The 15,122-nt window shown below is 40.2% G+C and overlaps 2 protein-coding genes and 1 pseudogene across 2 annotated transcripts; 2 read left to right on the plus strand and 1 right to left on the minus strand.

Annotated features, from left to right (window-relative positions):
• Positions 1–883: 883 nt before the first annotated feature.
• Positions 884–3,344, plus strand: MGL (methionine gamma-lyase). Its single transcript, XM_088253427.1, has 2 exons — positions 884–1,807; positions 2,604–3,344. Exons 1-2 carry the CDS (start codon positions 1,006–1,008, stop codon positions 3,179–3,181), a joined length of 1,380 nt encoding a protein of 459 aa, XP_088109553.1. The 5' UTR covers positions 884–1,005; the 3' UTR covers positions 3,182–3,344.
• A 5,128-nt stretch (positions 3,345–8,472) lies between these two features.
• LOC110758963 (cytochrome P450 78A9-like) lies at positions 8,473–10,601 on the minus strand. The gene is made up of 2 exons (XM_021960945.2): positions 9,542–10,601; positions 8,473–9,272 (listed from the first exon to the last, which is right to left on the minus strand). Exons 1-2 carry the CDS (start codon positions 10,550–10,552, stop codon positions 8,655–8,657), a joined length of 1,629 nt encoding a protein of 542 aa, XP_021816637.1. The 5' UTR covers positions 10,553–10,601; the 3' UTR covers positions 8,473–8,654.
• A 3,579-nt stretch (positions 10,602–14,180) lies between these two features.
• On the plus strand, positions 14,181–14,814 carry LOC110758967 (methionine gamma-lyase pseudogene; annotated as a pseudogene).
• The last annotated feature ends 308 nt before the right edge of the window (positions 14,815–15,122 follow it).

Consider the following 15,122-nt stretch of genomic DNA (forward strand, 5'->3'; position numbering starts at 1 on the left):
AAAGCTAGATAAAATTAAAACGAGTTAAGGCCACCATTTCTGGTTCTAATTTGCTGTAAACAATAATTCTGGTTTTAACAGATGTGGAGAGGAGGAGCGAAAGTAAAAGAAAATCACCGATAAAGAAGAAAACAACAACGACTATTATTTTAGGTTCACTTTTCTTGTACATATTTTTATATTGTCTTTTCAGATAAGATCGTTTTCTCATCAGTTTTGTACACTGTTTACCATGATAAGGACCAGAATCAAACGTGCAGATTCTGACCGACAAAATAATAAATAATAAAACGTGTAGATTGCACTTGGATTAATCATCCCACACCCACTTTGCAAAATTTTGTAGGGCCAAAAAACAAAGAACATAATCGAACATCATCATTTTCTTTCTACTCTCCATTCACGACGAGGCAATCAAAAGTTACTAATATGCTTGTCATAAAACTAAAGTAACAAAGGTGATGATGACATGAACAATGAACGGTATGGATAAACTGTAAATCAATATTCCTAATCCTACTTAACGAGTAATTAGCGCTTGAGCACTCCTGCTATATCCTAATCCTTAATACACGCACCTATACTTTTTTTTTGTCCCGCACAAATTAGGACAAGAAAAATCACTAACTCCTTATTCCTACATGACTTATACGTCTGTTTTCTTAAACTTTGAACAAAATAACGACACCCTTTAATTCAAAAAATGAAAAGAAAACGCATATACTAATTATACAGCAGTTAAAGAAGAGGTTTTACATGGCACTTCGAAAACAAAAAATTGACCAGATTCACTGTACCTTTCATCCATGGTTCCATCTATAGTAACAAATCATCAATTTCACTGTCCTCCATCTCTCTCCCTCTCCTTCTAGGCTCTATATATAGAAGATACCTTGCCATAACATCCCCTAAACCTAACCACAATCTCCTCCTCCTTCATCCTCTTCTCTTTTTAATTTCTGCCAAACACCTCCTAAACCCAAATTCCGATCACCAATCAAAACCATGGCTGACACCAAACCCCAGGGCTTTGTTTTCCCCACCAACAACACCACCTCCAAGAAGAGAGCAGAGCACGATGACATGGACAACGACGACTATGTGGCCGCCAAAAAGTCCATGTTGTTGTCCTCGGCTGCCGCCGCGGCCTGGGAAGACCCGGCCGCCGCATTAGCCAGCGCTCGCCATGAGTTTGGAGAGCACGGTGGTGTCAACATGTCCATTGAGGCTTCCGCCACTTTCACCGTGATGGAGCCAGAGACACTCCGCAAAATGTTCTCCGGCGAGCTCGGCGCCGACCGGGACTTCTTCATCTACAGCCGTCACTTCAATCCGACAGTGCTCAACCTCAGCCGTCAGATGGCCGCCCTGGAAGGGACCGAGGCCGCCTACTGCACGTCCTCCGGGATGTCCGCCATATCCTCCGTCCTGCTCCAGCTCGTCAGCAGCGGGGACCACATCGTCGCCTCCAGGACCCTCTACGGTGGGACCCACGCCCTCCTGACCCACTTCTTCCCCAGGGCCTGCAACATAACGACGACGTTTGTGGACATACACGACATGGACATGGTGAGGAATGCGATCGAGGTTGGGAAGACCAAGGTTCTGTATTTTGAGGGCATGTCTAACCCGACTCTGACGGTGGCCAACATACCAGAGCTGAGCAGAATTGGGCACGAGAAGGGTGTCACGGTTGTCGTCGACAACACCTTCTCTCCCATGGTTCTCTCTCCTGTGAAGCTCGGAGCTGACGTGGTTGTCCACAGCATTTCCAAGTTTGTTAGCGGCGGTGCTGATATCATCGCAGGTAAACAAATATATTTTCTCCGAATCTTTTTTTTTTCTTTTCTTCCAACTAATGTTTTCCAACCACATAGCAAATCACATCATTAACAATTTTCTTTCGCTTAAAAAGTGTGACCTTAATAATACTACATTGATGATCATATCTGTATTACGTGTATACATGTACGGTGTTATGTAAATGTGGTTCTAATTAGTGTTAGTTTTATATGATATGGATTGTGATTCGTAAATGTGGTATGAAATTGATATATATATTGATGATGGAATATGGGGATGAAATAGATCGTTACAGAAAAGTTTTGGGGTTACTTTTTTCGAGGAAGAGACATGTTTCATGTGAGGCTGTTGCTCTTTTCCCTCGTGATTCTTTCTGGCAACACTTCTATAGCAATCAGGCCAATATGTTTCTGTTCGTTTTGTTTGCTTGTGTTTTTTTTTTCAGGTACAAAGTTGAAATGTTTGTTTGTGTGTTTTGTTAAGGACTGTGTTTGTATGTTTTCGTTTTCCCATCTGCACCCAACTTCGTGGCTTAGCATGGGTGGAGTGGAGGAGTTCGAGTATGAATTGTATTCTTCCTACTCCAAGAATCTTTTACGTGATCCTTGATTTGATTTTTTACCCTTTTCTTTTGTATGTACTGCAAGATTCCATCTGATATGTTTTTACAAAAATAAACAAAATTGAACGAAAAATAAAAAGCATTAGGGTAACTGTCAATTTAATGTTATATTTAATGCTTTTATTATTATTATTTGCAACAAATTACTAAATTATTATGCCATCAAACTGGTACACAGGTGTGGTGTGTGGGCCAGCAAGCCTGGTGAACTCCATGATGGATCTGCACCAAGGGTCCCTGATGCTACTTGGGCCCACAATGAATGCCAAGGTGGCATTTGAGCTGGCTGAGAGAATCCCCCATCTGGGCCTGAGGATGAAGGAGCACTGCAACAGGGCCATGGTGTATGCAACGAGGATGAAGAAGATGGGCCTGAAAGTAATTTACCCAGGGCTTGAAGACCACCCACAGCATGAGCTGCTCAAGTCTATGGCAAACAAAGACTATGGGTTTGGTGGGCTTCTGTGCCTGGATATGGGCACAGAGGAGAAGGCCAACAGGCTCATGAACCTGCTGCAAAACTGCACCCAGTTTGGGTTCATGGCTGTGAGCCTGGGCTACTATGAAACCCTAATGTCCTGCTCTGGAAGCAGCACCAGCAGTGAGATGAATCCTGAGGAGAAGGCTCTGGCTGGGATCTCTCCTGGGTTGGTGAGGATGTCAATTGGGTACATTGGGACATTGGAGCAGAGGTGGAGCCAGTTTGAGAAGGCAATCTCTAGAATGCAGGATTCTGGGTTGTTGAATAAGAAGTGAAGAAAAATGTGTATTTTGTCAAGTTTTTTTTTTTTCTTTTTCCCTTGGGTCTATGAATAAGTAAGTGTCTTAGGGCAGAGATGTGCTTGGTGTCTCGCTCTTGTAAAAATAGTTGTCCCCTTTGCTCAATTTCGTACCATGAATCCTAATTATGCTTTGGGTAGCTCTAATGTTCCTATGGTTTTTGCTTGAATGCTTTTTTCGACCAATTTTCTGCACCACCAAATTATTTTAAAAACAGTTACCTTTTTTGACAAAAGCGATAACTATTTTAATATACGACGGGCATATTGCCTTAACCCATAGATACTATACATTGTCACACTTTGATGTAACATTACTAGTTTACATGAACATGTGGCTATGCCTAATAGAACATGTGGCGTGGGTATTGCATCATCACATGGTGCTTCTGGCCAAATGGGCCATATTTAGCCTTTGGTTTCTCCAATTTTGCTTCCCTCTTTGATTTGGCCATCTGTTAGTTGAAGACGTTATTGGGGGGACCTGCTTATAGTTCTTTTGGTTGTTACCCCAAATGCTTCTTAAGACAAGGAAAATGAAAACATGGTGTTAAGGAAAGAGAAAATTTTCCATATTTTCGTTTCATTGCCTCATTCTTTCTATCTCTCTTCCCATATCACCTATCAAAAGAAGAGATGGAGAATGGGAGACAATAAAACGGAGATAGGAAAGTATTTCTCCAAAAGAACCCCCTCCGTTTATAATCAGGACTTTGCTTTGGTTTGAGTAACCAACCAAGCATCATTCACAGTGGATCAGGTCCTTCTAAGTGGGCAATAAATTGCTGGACCTGAGACCTCCCTGTTGGGCAATTTGACGCCCATCTGGTAAAGCATGTTCAATAATCCTTAAGCATTTTTTGTAGACCTTTTTAGGTGTTCAGTGCACAAATTTAGGCTGGGCTGAGGTCAATTTAGTCATTTTATGCCATCTTAAATCAGAGACTTAAAATCATAGATTCAAGTTCGAAAGTGGTTACAGGTAAGACCCATGGGGTATGAGTTGGGTATTAGAGTTATGAATGACGTGTTTACTTTACATAAAATAAGTATTGAGCCAACGGGATCTAAACTAGTGAAAAAGAGTATTAACTTGCAAACCAGAGTTAATTTTTAATGCGTGAACTAATATATAAATATGAGAATTATTATAATTCTTGACTTCCTATGAGTTTACTCGTAATCTAATACAATCATCAATTAGATTGATAATAAAGAGTAGTTGATCCCATACTTATTCACGACTTCTCCCGACTAGTCCAAATAAGTAAGCATACTATAAATTTTCAGTGGAGTATGAATTTTAGGAATGCATCATGGATGACCTAAGGCTTGGAACGTGAAAGGCTTTGGGATTGAGATATTTACATGTGGGTTGCACAACCAAGCACGTACCAATCTTTTCGACCCCAAAAAATAAAAAAGGTACGTGCCAATATCCTATAAATAAACACAAGAAGCTTTTTTATCGAAGAACAGGGATTCAACACCTCAATTATATGTCATATACATATATGTGGTAGGGTCTGATTGCAGACAAAGGGCATATTTCATTTGTAAGATCCAAAAAATGAACAATCTCAAATCTTACTGAATCTTGTCATCAAAAACTTGTTCGCAAAAGACGATATGCTCAAGGTTCAACAATCAACTTCGATTGGCTGGTGCCTACACGACAATTATATTTCCCCATCTACAGCCAAACGACAAACATCAAACTGAACCCCAGATATTAATTGACCAAACACCACTTTAATTACTACAACATGCAAACAACAGCCTCAACCCCCATGTAGTCTTTAGCCGTAATGGCCAAGGCACTTCTCTCATCGTTCTCCATCAACTTTCATTTGTGTCGTTCAATCCAAGCTCTCTATCAACTTGTTGCTTATGACTAGTGGCTGTGGCTTTCGCATTTAATTCATTCTTGGTTGACCACATTACTAACCACATCTCTAATCGAATTGCGTGAATTAGATCACTTTGTTTAGAAAAAGAATAATATAAAATGGTTTATTTTATTGTTTTGCTACCTCTACTTTGGCTCAAATATCAATTTCTCACTGAAAATGCAACTGGGTCAATCAGTGGCGAAGCCAGAATTTCATGTGTTTGGAGGCCTCTTATAAATTATAAAGAATCAAAAATTTGAACTCACAATACATACGAAAATAGTATATATATCACATATGTCAAGAATTATATTGCTTATTGGTCGCAATTATAATTTTCCTCGACAAAGAGATAGACAAATACATTCTTAGCAACAAAAATTGCAAGAGATAGACAAAAAGTAGCGATTTAGCAAATATCTTTAAAGCTTTTTCCCCCATTAAACCCAATAGAAAGAAAAAAATAAAAATTTCACAAACTAAAAAAAAACCTTAGAGCATCTCCAAGGGAGATGTCAAATACCAAACATCAAATTTAAATTTGATGGTTGATGTGGCAATTTGACATCTTACACAGCTTTACACTCCACTCGATATGTCAAATTAAATTATTATTTTATTACATTTTAGTGTTGATTTATTTTTAATTAAAAAGAAAAGAAAAGAAAAAATAATAAAATATTCATTTGACATCTTGCTTTTGGAATGTCAAAAATAACATCTCAACCTTCAGCCTTCATTCCATATAAGCTTTGACACATCGGTTGGAGTGATGTGAGATGTTATTTCTAGCCGTTAAATGTCTATGTGAAACTTTTGACACATCGGTTGGAGATGCTCTTAGGTCCCTTCATGCATTCATATCATACATGAAAAAATATTTTATGTAAAAATATCGACTAAGTATGAAAAATGGTTTTTCCGAATAATCATTCAATCAAGATAATTTTTGGCGGCTTTTATTCCTTACACATCAAATAAGAAGACTTGATTTTATGGGATTTTAGTATGAAGTATATATTGACTTAATGAGCAATCATTTGTTACCTAAATCGTATTTTGCACTAAAACTGATTTTTCATATTTTGATTTGGTGGGAATTTGATTTTCTAGTATTTTTATTTAAACTTAAGTAAATGGAGTAATATAAAAATAAATGAAAGTAAAAGGACAAAGACATTTCCTTAAATGGTGAAAATGGAAATAAGGAGTGCACCTGGACACCACCACCAGCTGAGCAAAAGGGCAATTGGAAGTACCTCCTTGTGCCTTAATAGATCCGCCACAACACATGTGGGTACATATCAAAACGTAAAGTATTTGAAATAATATACATTTAGAAATACATAACAATATATTACTTTTAAAATATAAAAACACTTGAGTGGGGGCCCGGGACCACACTGGTCTCAGTGTGGCTCCGCTCCTGGGGTCAACGTGTCCACGTGCTTTCATTTAGTGTCATGTGTTTCCCAATTCCGTCAGAAAGAAAAAAAAAAGGGCATAAATTCACAAAAGGCTAGCACCAGCATATCCAATATTGATTCAAATAGAAATACTGAATTTTAAGTTTTATTCTCATACAACCTAGTACATTCTTTCATGGTCACAACTAAAAGTACGATACATGAGTTGCAGATAAACTAGCTGAAAACCTTTAGGGCTTTTGTTGCTTCGATTCAGCTGCACCAAAATAGATTCAGCTGCATCCTCAACTTGTGATACTCGCAAGTGCACGAGCCGTTTGGTAGTATAGCATATGTAAGTGCGAGGTCGATCCCACGAGGATTGGTGATTGAATGATCCAATTTGTTTCCCCTACACAAAATAGAAATGAAAAAGGAAATAAATAAAACAAGAAAAAAAAGAAATAACTCAAGCAAATAAGTTCCCAAGTTCAATTAGATTAACGGATTGATTCTAGCTAAAGTATGATTAAGCCATGGTGTTTGGTCAAAACCTTGTGTTCCTAATTCCCTAATTTGATCATTTGTTGTCTAACCTAAAACTAAGCATTAGGAACCCATTAAGCATAGAAGAACAATTTAAACAACCAAGCATGTATCTAATCCCTGTTGTCGAATGTCCATACATACTCTTCTTATCCATAGTTCAATTCGAATTAAAGCATGGTGTCTACTCTTAATTCAAACCAAGATAGCTAACATGCAAGCCTAAATGGTGATCAATCATTCAAACTAGCATATTAACTTATAAGCATAATGAATAAGAACAAAAACCATAATTGAAACTTGGAAACTAATTAAACTTGAATACTTAAGAAAGAATGTACATTACAAATAAAAGTAAAGTGGAACTAAGAAAACTTGAAGGAAAATTTAGTAAACTCATTTTGTTACAACAATTTACAACTTGAAAGGAAACTAAGAGAATTTGAGGGAGAGAAGGGAAGGGAGCTCTAGAGAAGTGTTTGAGAGCTCCCCCCCTTGGGGTGTGTTTTGAAGCTTGAAGGCTTCTCTATTTATAGGGCTAAGAGGGAGGAACAACATGATGGATTCCCACACCATCCTTCATCTTTTGCTGCTGCACAAGCTTTCATCACATGGGTTCAAAGGTGATCAGTTTTGCTGCCAACCCATGTGATTGCCTTTTGCTGCCAACCCATGTGGTTGCCTTTTGGTTGCTGAAAAACGAGTTTTCTGAACCAGGCTTGGTGTAGGAAGGCCAGAGGTTTCAAAACGTATCCAATGGGGCTCAAATTTGGATATGTTATACTAGACACCCATTGGAACAACTTCTATGAAGAAAGTATTCCCATCGGAGCAGTAGAAGTGTACGTTTTGGGCCTTGCAAGTTGGCAGCCGAACAGAGACTGGAATTGACTTCATTTCATTTCTTTTCTTTACATGCATGCACATGCTTTCTCTATAATAACTCCAGCATGTACCAACTTGCTCCTTTAGAATTTCATAGCTGGAATGCCTCCCCACTTCACTCATTATGTTGGATCCAAAGTCAGTTGCAGCATGGGTGAGGCACATGGCTTAAAGGAGGAGACAAGGCTCAAAGCTGGCAGCTGCAAATCTTGCTGAGCAAGGTTGGGTGTTGGACGGGCTGAGCACTCCACAAATGTCCAATTGGGCTGCAATTTTGATATGTTGTAGTAGACACCCATTGGAACAAGTGTCATGAAGATCTTCACCTCATTCGAGCCCCATAGCATGCTGATCCAAGGCCAAGAAGTTGACCTACGAAATTGGGCTGGAAAGGGGTTGTAGCCAAAATGTGTTTGTCTTTAAGCCCTTCTTCCATTCACCCAAATCAAGCCTTAACATGCATGCATTGCATCATTTCCTATCCAAAGTCATCATTGTTACCTAAATGTCAATTAACTGAAAGATAAACACAAAAAGGATTAAAAGCACAAGTTTAACTCAAAAACATAACCAAATCATAAGCTAGAAGGGTACAAAATGATATACAATTATGAACCGATCAGCTTTCTTTGTTTATACTACTTCTAAACATAGATTCGTATACTACTTATTTCTTATAGGCTAAGGAGAGCAATATCCCCTGCCTGCCATGCACTTTCGGTCAATTCTTACGGTTGACTTTTACAGTGAGTGGGTGTTTCATTTCGCAAGAAAGCCTGAGCACTTCGGATAGGTCCACCGAGTCATTAGGATCCGACTTCGCCCACTTAAAATCATGCAGCAAGGACCCCACCCAAAAGCTGACCGTGGTCAACCCCAATGCCTTCCCGGGGCAACTCCTCGTGCCCCAACCAAACGGCGCCAGCCTCAAATCAGACCCCAACACAGAAAACTGCACGTTAGCATCCTTGGACGAAACAAACCTCTCTGGCTTGAACTCCAGTGGGTCCTCCCACACTTCTGGGTCCCTGGTGATGGCCCACATGTTCACCATAGCTGTGGTCCCCGCAGGCACGTGATAGCCATCCACAATGGTGATTCTGATAGACAAGCGGGCCCAGGATAGGAGTGGGCCGGGTGGGTGTAGCCTCAGGACTTCTTTGACCACTGCTGGCAAATAAACCATTGATTGAATGTCTGACTCAACCAACGGCCGTGATCCAACGACCCGATCGAGCTCCTCGTGCACCTTTGATTGGACATCGTGGTGGTGCACCATCCTTGCTAAAATCCACTCGATCAAAACCGCCACATTGTCTGCTCCTCTGAATATCATCTCCTGTAGTGTAGTATGACACATGGAACAAATATATTCCGTAAAAAACAATAGTTATTAAACATTAATAAAGTTGAGAAAGACCCACTAAATAACTTATACAGAAAGTTGCAAATAAAAAGAAATTGAAAGCAACCTGGTTAAGCGAGTTAGTTAGAACAGTGATTTTGTCACGTTACTCGAATATTCTTTTCTTAAATTAATTTTAAAGTAATTTAACCTATCACTTGTATTCAAACTCCATGCATAGTTCTGGATTTAGAGATTCTTACCCAAAGAACCGAGATCATGTCACTCTCCGACAACTTATCAAGTTCGTCAAGAGAAAGAAGAACGTCCACAAAATCATGGTTCTTCCGGCCGATTTGAGCTCTGTGTTCTTGAATGATTCGGCCGACGAAACGGTTGACTTCAAGAACGAGCTTGGAGCATCTAGACCGTACGCTTTGAAAGTCTAGACCGGCAAGCCATGGAAGATGATCAGACCAGTTGAGCTTTGCCAACAGGTCATAGCCTTCATCCACGAGCCGCCTCGTGACCTCTGTTTCTTCGTTCGACGAGCCCAGCTCATATTCACGTTCGAAAATCGAGCACATCATGTTGTTTAGCGAAGCTGATCGGAGAATGTCGCGGACGCAGAAGCTGTTCTCGGCATGAGCCGAGATCATGGAAACCATTTGTTCGGCGATTTCGAACCGTTGATGCTCGGAGACAGAGATTTGCTTCTGGGAGAAGAGGTGGGCGGCGCCGATGCATCTGAGGGTACGCCAGTAATTTCCGTATGGAGCAAACCCAATTGCCCTGTTGAACATGAGCCCATAAGCCGACTCCTTCACCGGACGGGCGACGAAGACGGGACTGTTGAGGATCTCCTTGGCGATGTTATGGTTGCATGTGACGACGAAACGTGTCTCACCCAAGCTGAAAGCCATGAGCCTCTTTGCTTGGAAGAGCTCAGCTGCTTTGGTGAGCTTGTGGTGTGCTAGGTTGGTCATGAGGTTCATGCTGCCTATGATTGGAAATCCACGTGGCCCAGGAATTGGGGTGGTGGTGGAGAGTTGATTTTTATGGTTTTGAACAAGTTTACGAAGAGTGTTTCCTGTTTTCCAATGGTGCCTTCCCCATGCCGGGCCTCCGGGAGTTGAGGCCCAGTAGAAGACCGCCGCAGCTAGTGAAACTGTGGCCAGAATGAGAAAGACGAAGAGAGTGGTCGTGGAAGAAAAGACTTGGTATTTGTAGAAGAGGGTCAAAACCCACAAGCTGTGATCAATCGGAGTTTCCATAGGGAAAGGGCAGTGCTATATCTTTGGGTTGGACTATGAAGTAATGAGAAGTCGGGTGGGATTTTATAGAGTTTTTTAGAGACCACATGAAATAGTAGGGGTTGTTGTTTCGAAGGATAATAAAATATAAAAATGAGAATAATCTAATTCATCCAAACCAACCCAGTCAATTTGTTCGGATAGGCTTTGATGACTTCATCGTATTTGACTAGATTTGTTGATAAATATATTTCTATAAAATCTAATTAAATCTGGTTAGTCACATACTCACACACTCGGGAAGTTAAAAGGTAATTTCATGAAGTGAATAAATAAATAAATTTAAGATCTTGCAACATCCTCTTTAGTTGTTGTTTCGGAGGATAATAAAATATAAAAATAAGGAAAAATAATATAAAGTTAAAATTGGAAGAAGAGCCTGGAATAACGTAAAACGGGATCGTATCAAAACGAAACAAAAACGTAAAACAAGATGGATGAAACGCGTGGGAAGTTTTTTTCTTTGGTCGAATGCATGGGTGGGAAGTTATAATAAAGAAATTACCTAATTAAAATTGTGTGTAAGATTTCCTATTTGAGCAAATTACCTAAGTAAGCTTGTGTTGAGTGTAGCATTTTATACATAATAGTTAATGTACCTTGTTGACACACGGTTATGACCAAAGCCGATATTGCGTATGGGCCTCACCATTACGGGCCTAAAGGCCTCATTGTGCCCATGCCCATTGCCAAAGTCGGTTGGGAAGGCCTATAAGAGCCAAGAGGGTTGATCTCTCTATGAGGACGCTCTCTCTCCAGCAACTCTCTAAAGCTCCATCCTCCTTATTTACTAAGGCTCTCAAGCCTACCTCAATGTAATGCAACTCTCTACAGATATATACAAATACAAAAACTAGTGGATGTAGCCCAAGTTGATGGGTGAACCACTCAATCCCTTTGTTCTACTCGTATGATTGTGATATTACGGCTATCCCAAAATTATGGGTAAAACATCTGGCGCAGTCTGTGGGAACCGCATAGAAGTTCATGTCATTCTCGTCGTCACTGAGCCAGCAACCATCTCTGGCCATTGAAAAAACCAAAGCAAAACAATGAAGAGAAGAAAAATTGGAGCAGCAATCGGCTCGGTCGCCAACGCCGACCACCGCTGCTACCACACCATCCTAGCACCCAAGTTAAGGCCGTTGCCGGGGTCTTTGTCGACACCCCCAACACCACCAAGCTCCTTGTCCTCGCTATGGAAAAACGGTCACGCTGCTCTCATCCGCTTCGACATCCACCCCGCCATCAAAGCCTCTCTCTGATCACCCATCCTTGGAAACAAACATGAAACAAGAAAAGGAGGCAGCTCTCTGCAATGCTCTGTTTCTCCAGAAACCAGAGCCGCCACCTCCTCACACTCTATTCTACTCTCGAATGAGATCACCCATTACAAGATATCATCATCTCAACAAAATATCTGTTATGGGTTGCTTGCATAAATATCTATTTGCATAATATCTGTTTGCATGATATCTATTTGCATAAATATATGTTTGCATAATATCTGTTTGCATGATATCTATTTGCATAAATATCTAAACGTAAGTATCTAAATATAAATATCTAGGTATAATATCTCAAACTTAATATATGTGATGTGAGGGACTGTCATAACATAATATCTCATGATATTATATTGTTATCAGGTTTCGGTACATGAACTAAATTACGACCACCTTGCATGGTCGCCCGCCACCTTACATGGTCGACCCAACCACCTTGGATGAGCGCCGACCACCTTGCATGGTCGCCCGCCACCTTGCATGGCCGACCCGACCACTGTGGATGAGCGCCGACCACCTTGCATGGCCGACCCGACCACCATGGATGACGCCAACCACTTTGTATGGTCAGCTGCTACCTTACATGACCACCCACCATCTTGCATGGATGACGCCGACCACTCCGCATGGATACCCGCCACCTGGCACGAAGCGCAACTCACCTCTAAAACCCGACTTGAGCAAGATATCAACACACGAAAAACTGCTCGGCTTGGCCAAAACCCTTCTATGGACTTGTAAAAGTCCCCAGCCAAGAAGCTACTCTTAGATTGAGGACTTGGGGGCTTGTTGACGCACGGTTATGACCAAGGCCGATATTGTGTCTGTGCCTCACCATTACGGGCTTAAAGGCCTCATTGTGCCCAGGCCCATTGCCAAAGTCGGTTGGGAAGGCCTATAAGAGCCAAGGGGGTTGATCTCTCTATGGGGATGCTCTCTCTCCAGCAACTCTCTAAAGCTCCCTCCTCCTTATTTACTAAGGCTCTCAAGCCTACCTCAATGTAATGCAACTCTCTACAGATATATACAAATACAAAAACTAGTGGATGTAGCCCAAGTTGATGGGTGAACAAGGGCGGAGCCAAATTGGGACCAGTGTGGTCCCGAGCCCCCACTCAAGTGTTTTTTTTTTATATTTTAAAAGTAATATACTGTTATGTATTTCTATATGTATATTATTTCAAATACTTTACATTTAGATATGTACCCATATGTGTTGTGGTGGACCTGTTAAGGTATAATGAGGTACTTTAAATTGCCCCTTACTCAGCTGGTGGTGGTGCACTCCAGGTGTACAGATTACCTTATTTCCATTTTCAACATTTAAGTAAATGTCTTTGTCCTCTTACTTTAATTTATTTTTATATTACTCCATTTACTTAAGTTTACAATGTAAATAAGAAAGTACCCCCTATTTGGATTCAAATAAAAATACTAGAAAATCAAATTCCCACAAAATCAAAATATGAAAAATCGGTTTTAGTGTAAAATACGATTTAGGCTAAAAATGATGGCTCATTAAGTCAATATACACTCCATATCAAAATCCCATAAAATCAAGTTTTCTTATTTGATGTGTAAGGAATAAAAGCTGCCAAAAATTATCTTGAGAAAATGATTGTTCCGAAAAACCATTTTTCATACTTAGTCAATATTTTTTTCATGTATGATATAAATGCATGAAGGGACCTAAGGTTTTTTTTTTTTTGGTTTAATTTGTGATTTTGAATTTTTTTTTTCTTTCTATTGGGTTTAATGAGGGGAAAAGCTTTAAAGATATTTGCTAAATCGCTTCTCTTTGTCTATCTCTTGCAGTTTTTGTCGCTTAGAATGTATTTGTCTATCCCTTTGTTGAGGACAATTATGATTGCAACCAATAAGCAATATAATTCTTGACATATGTGATATATATACACTATTTTTCATATGTATTGTGAGTTTGAATTTTTTATTCTTTATAATTTGTAAGAGGCCCCCACACACATGAATCTTCTTCTGCCGTTTGCTTCCCTTTTTTTCTTTCTTTTTCCATTTCTTTACTGCTGTCCTCTTTATAAGCCAAAGAAACTGAAAAATCAACTCCCCCAAAAATAGGAGCCACTAACCTCTGAGTTTTCATTGGTTTAGACCCCCACCTCTCTACCCCCAAAATTATAGGTAAAACATACCTAGTTATTTATTTATTTAGAATAATTTTCATATTTAGGATTTCAACAGTCGATTTCATATTTAGGATTTCAACTTTAGATTTCATATTTAAAGTATATTTCAAGCCCAATGCAGTGCTGTAAATGAGGCCTAACATGATATATTTCAAGCCTACAATGAATGCCAAGGTGGCATTTGATCTGGCTGAGAGAATCCCCCATCTGGGCCTTAGGATGAAGGAGCACTGCAACAGGGCCATGGTGTATGCAACAAGGATGAAGAAGATGGGCCTGAAAATAATTTACCCAGGGCTTGAAGACCACCCACAGCATGAGCTGCTCAAGTCCATGGCAAACAAAGACTATGGGTTTGGTGGGCTCCTGTGCCTGGACATGGGCACGGAGGAGAAGGCCAACAGGCTCATGAACCTGCTGCAATACTGCACCCAGTTTGGGTTCATGGCTGTGAGCCTGGGCTATTATGAAACCCTAATGTCCTGCTCTGGAAGCAGCACTAGTAGTGAGATGAATGCTGAGGAGAAGTCTCTGGCTGGGATCTCTCCTGGGTTGGTGAGGATGTCAATTGGGTACATTGGGACATTGGAGCAGAGGTGGAGCCAGTTTGAGAAGGCAATCTCTAGAATGCAGGATTCTGGGTTGTTGAATAAGAAGTGAAGAAAAATGTGTATTTTGTCAAGTTTTTTTTTTTTTTTTCCCTTGGTTCTATGAATAAGTAGGTGTCTTAGGGCAGAGATGTGCTTGGTGTCTTGCTCTTGTAAAAATAGTTGTCCCCTTTGCTTTGGGTAGCTCTATTGTTTCTATGGTTTTTGTCTGAACGCTTTTCTCGACCAATTTTCTGCACCACCAAATTATTTTTAAAACTGTTACCTTTTTTGACAAAAGAGATAACTATTTTAATATACGACGGGCATATTACCTTGGCAATTGGCTTAACCCATAAATACTATACATTGTCACACTTTGATGTAACATTACTAGTTTACAAGAACATGTGGCTATGCCTAATAGAACATGTGGTGTGGGTATTGCATCATCACATGGTGCTTCTGGCCAAATGGGCCATATTTTGCCTTTGAT

The sequence above is a fragment of the Prunus avium genome, chromosome 5 (assembly GCF_965620075.1).
Source record: "Prunus avium chromosome 5, drPruAviu1.hap1.1, whole genome shotgun sequence".
Classification (NCBI taxonomy): domain Eukaryota; kingdom Viridiplantae; phylum Streptophyta; class Magnoliopsida; order Rosales; family Rosaceae; genus Prunus; species Prunus avium.

Bases quoted from the DNA above. Each gene is read 5' to 3' on its own strand.
- MGL (XM_088253427.1), top strand. From the start codon at position 1,006: ATGGCTGACACCAAACCCCAGGGCTTTGTTTTCCCCACCAACAACACC. The intron at 1,808-2,603 runs GTAAACAAATAT...ACTGGTACACAG, and splicing joins CGGTGCTGATATCATCGCAG to GTGTGGTGTGTGGGCCAGCA.
- LOC110758963 (XM_021960945.2), bottom strand. From the start codon at position 10,552: ATGGAAACTCCGATTGATCACAGCTTGTGGGTTTTGACCCTCTTCTAC. The intron at 9,273-9,541 runs GTAAGAATCTCT...ACTACACTACAG, and splicing joins ACATGATCTCGGTTCTTTGG to GAGATGATATTCAGAGGAGC.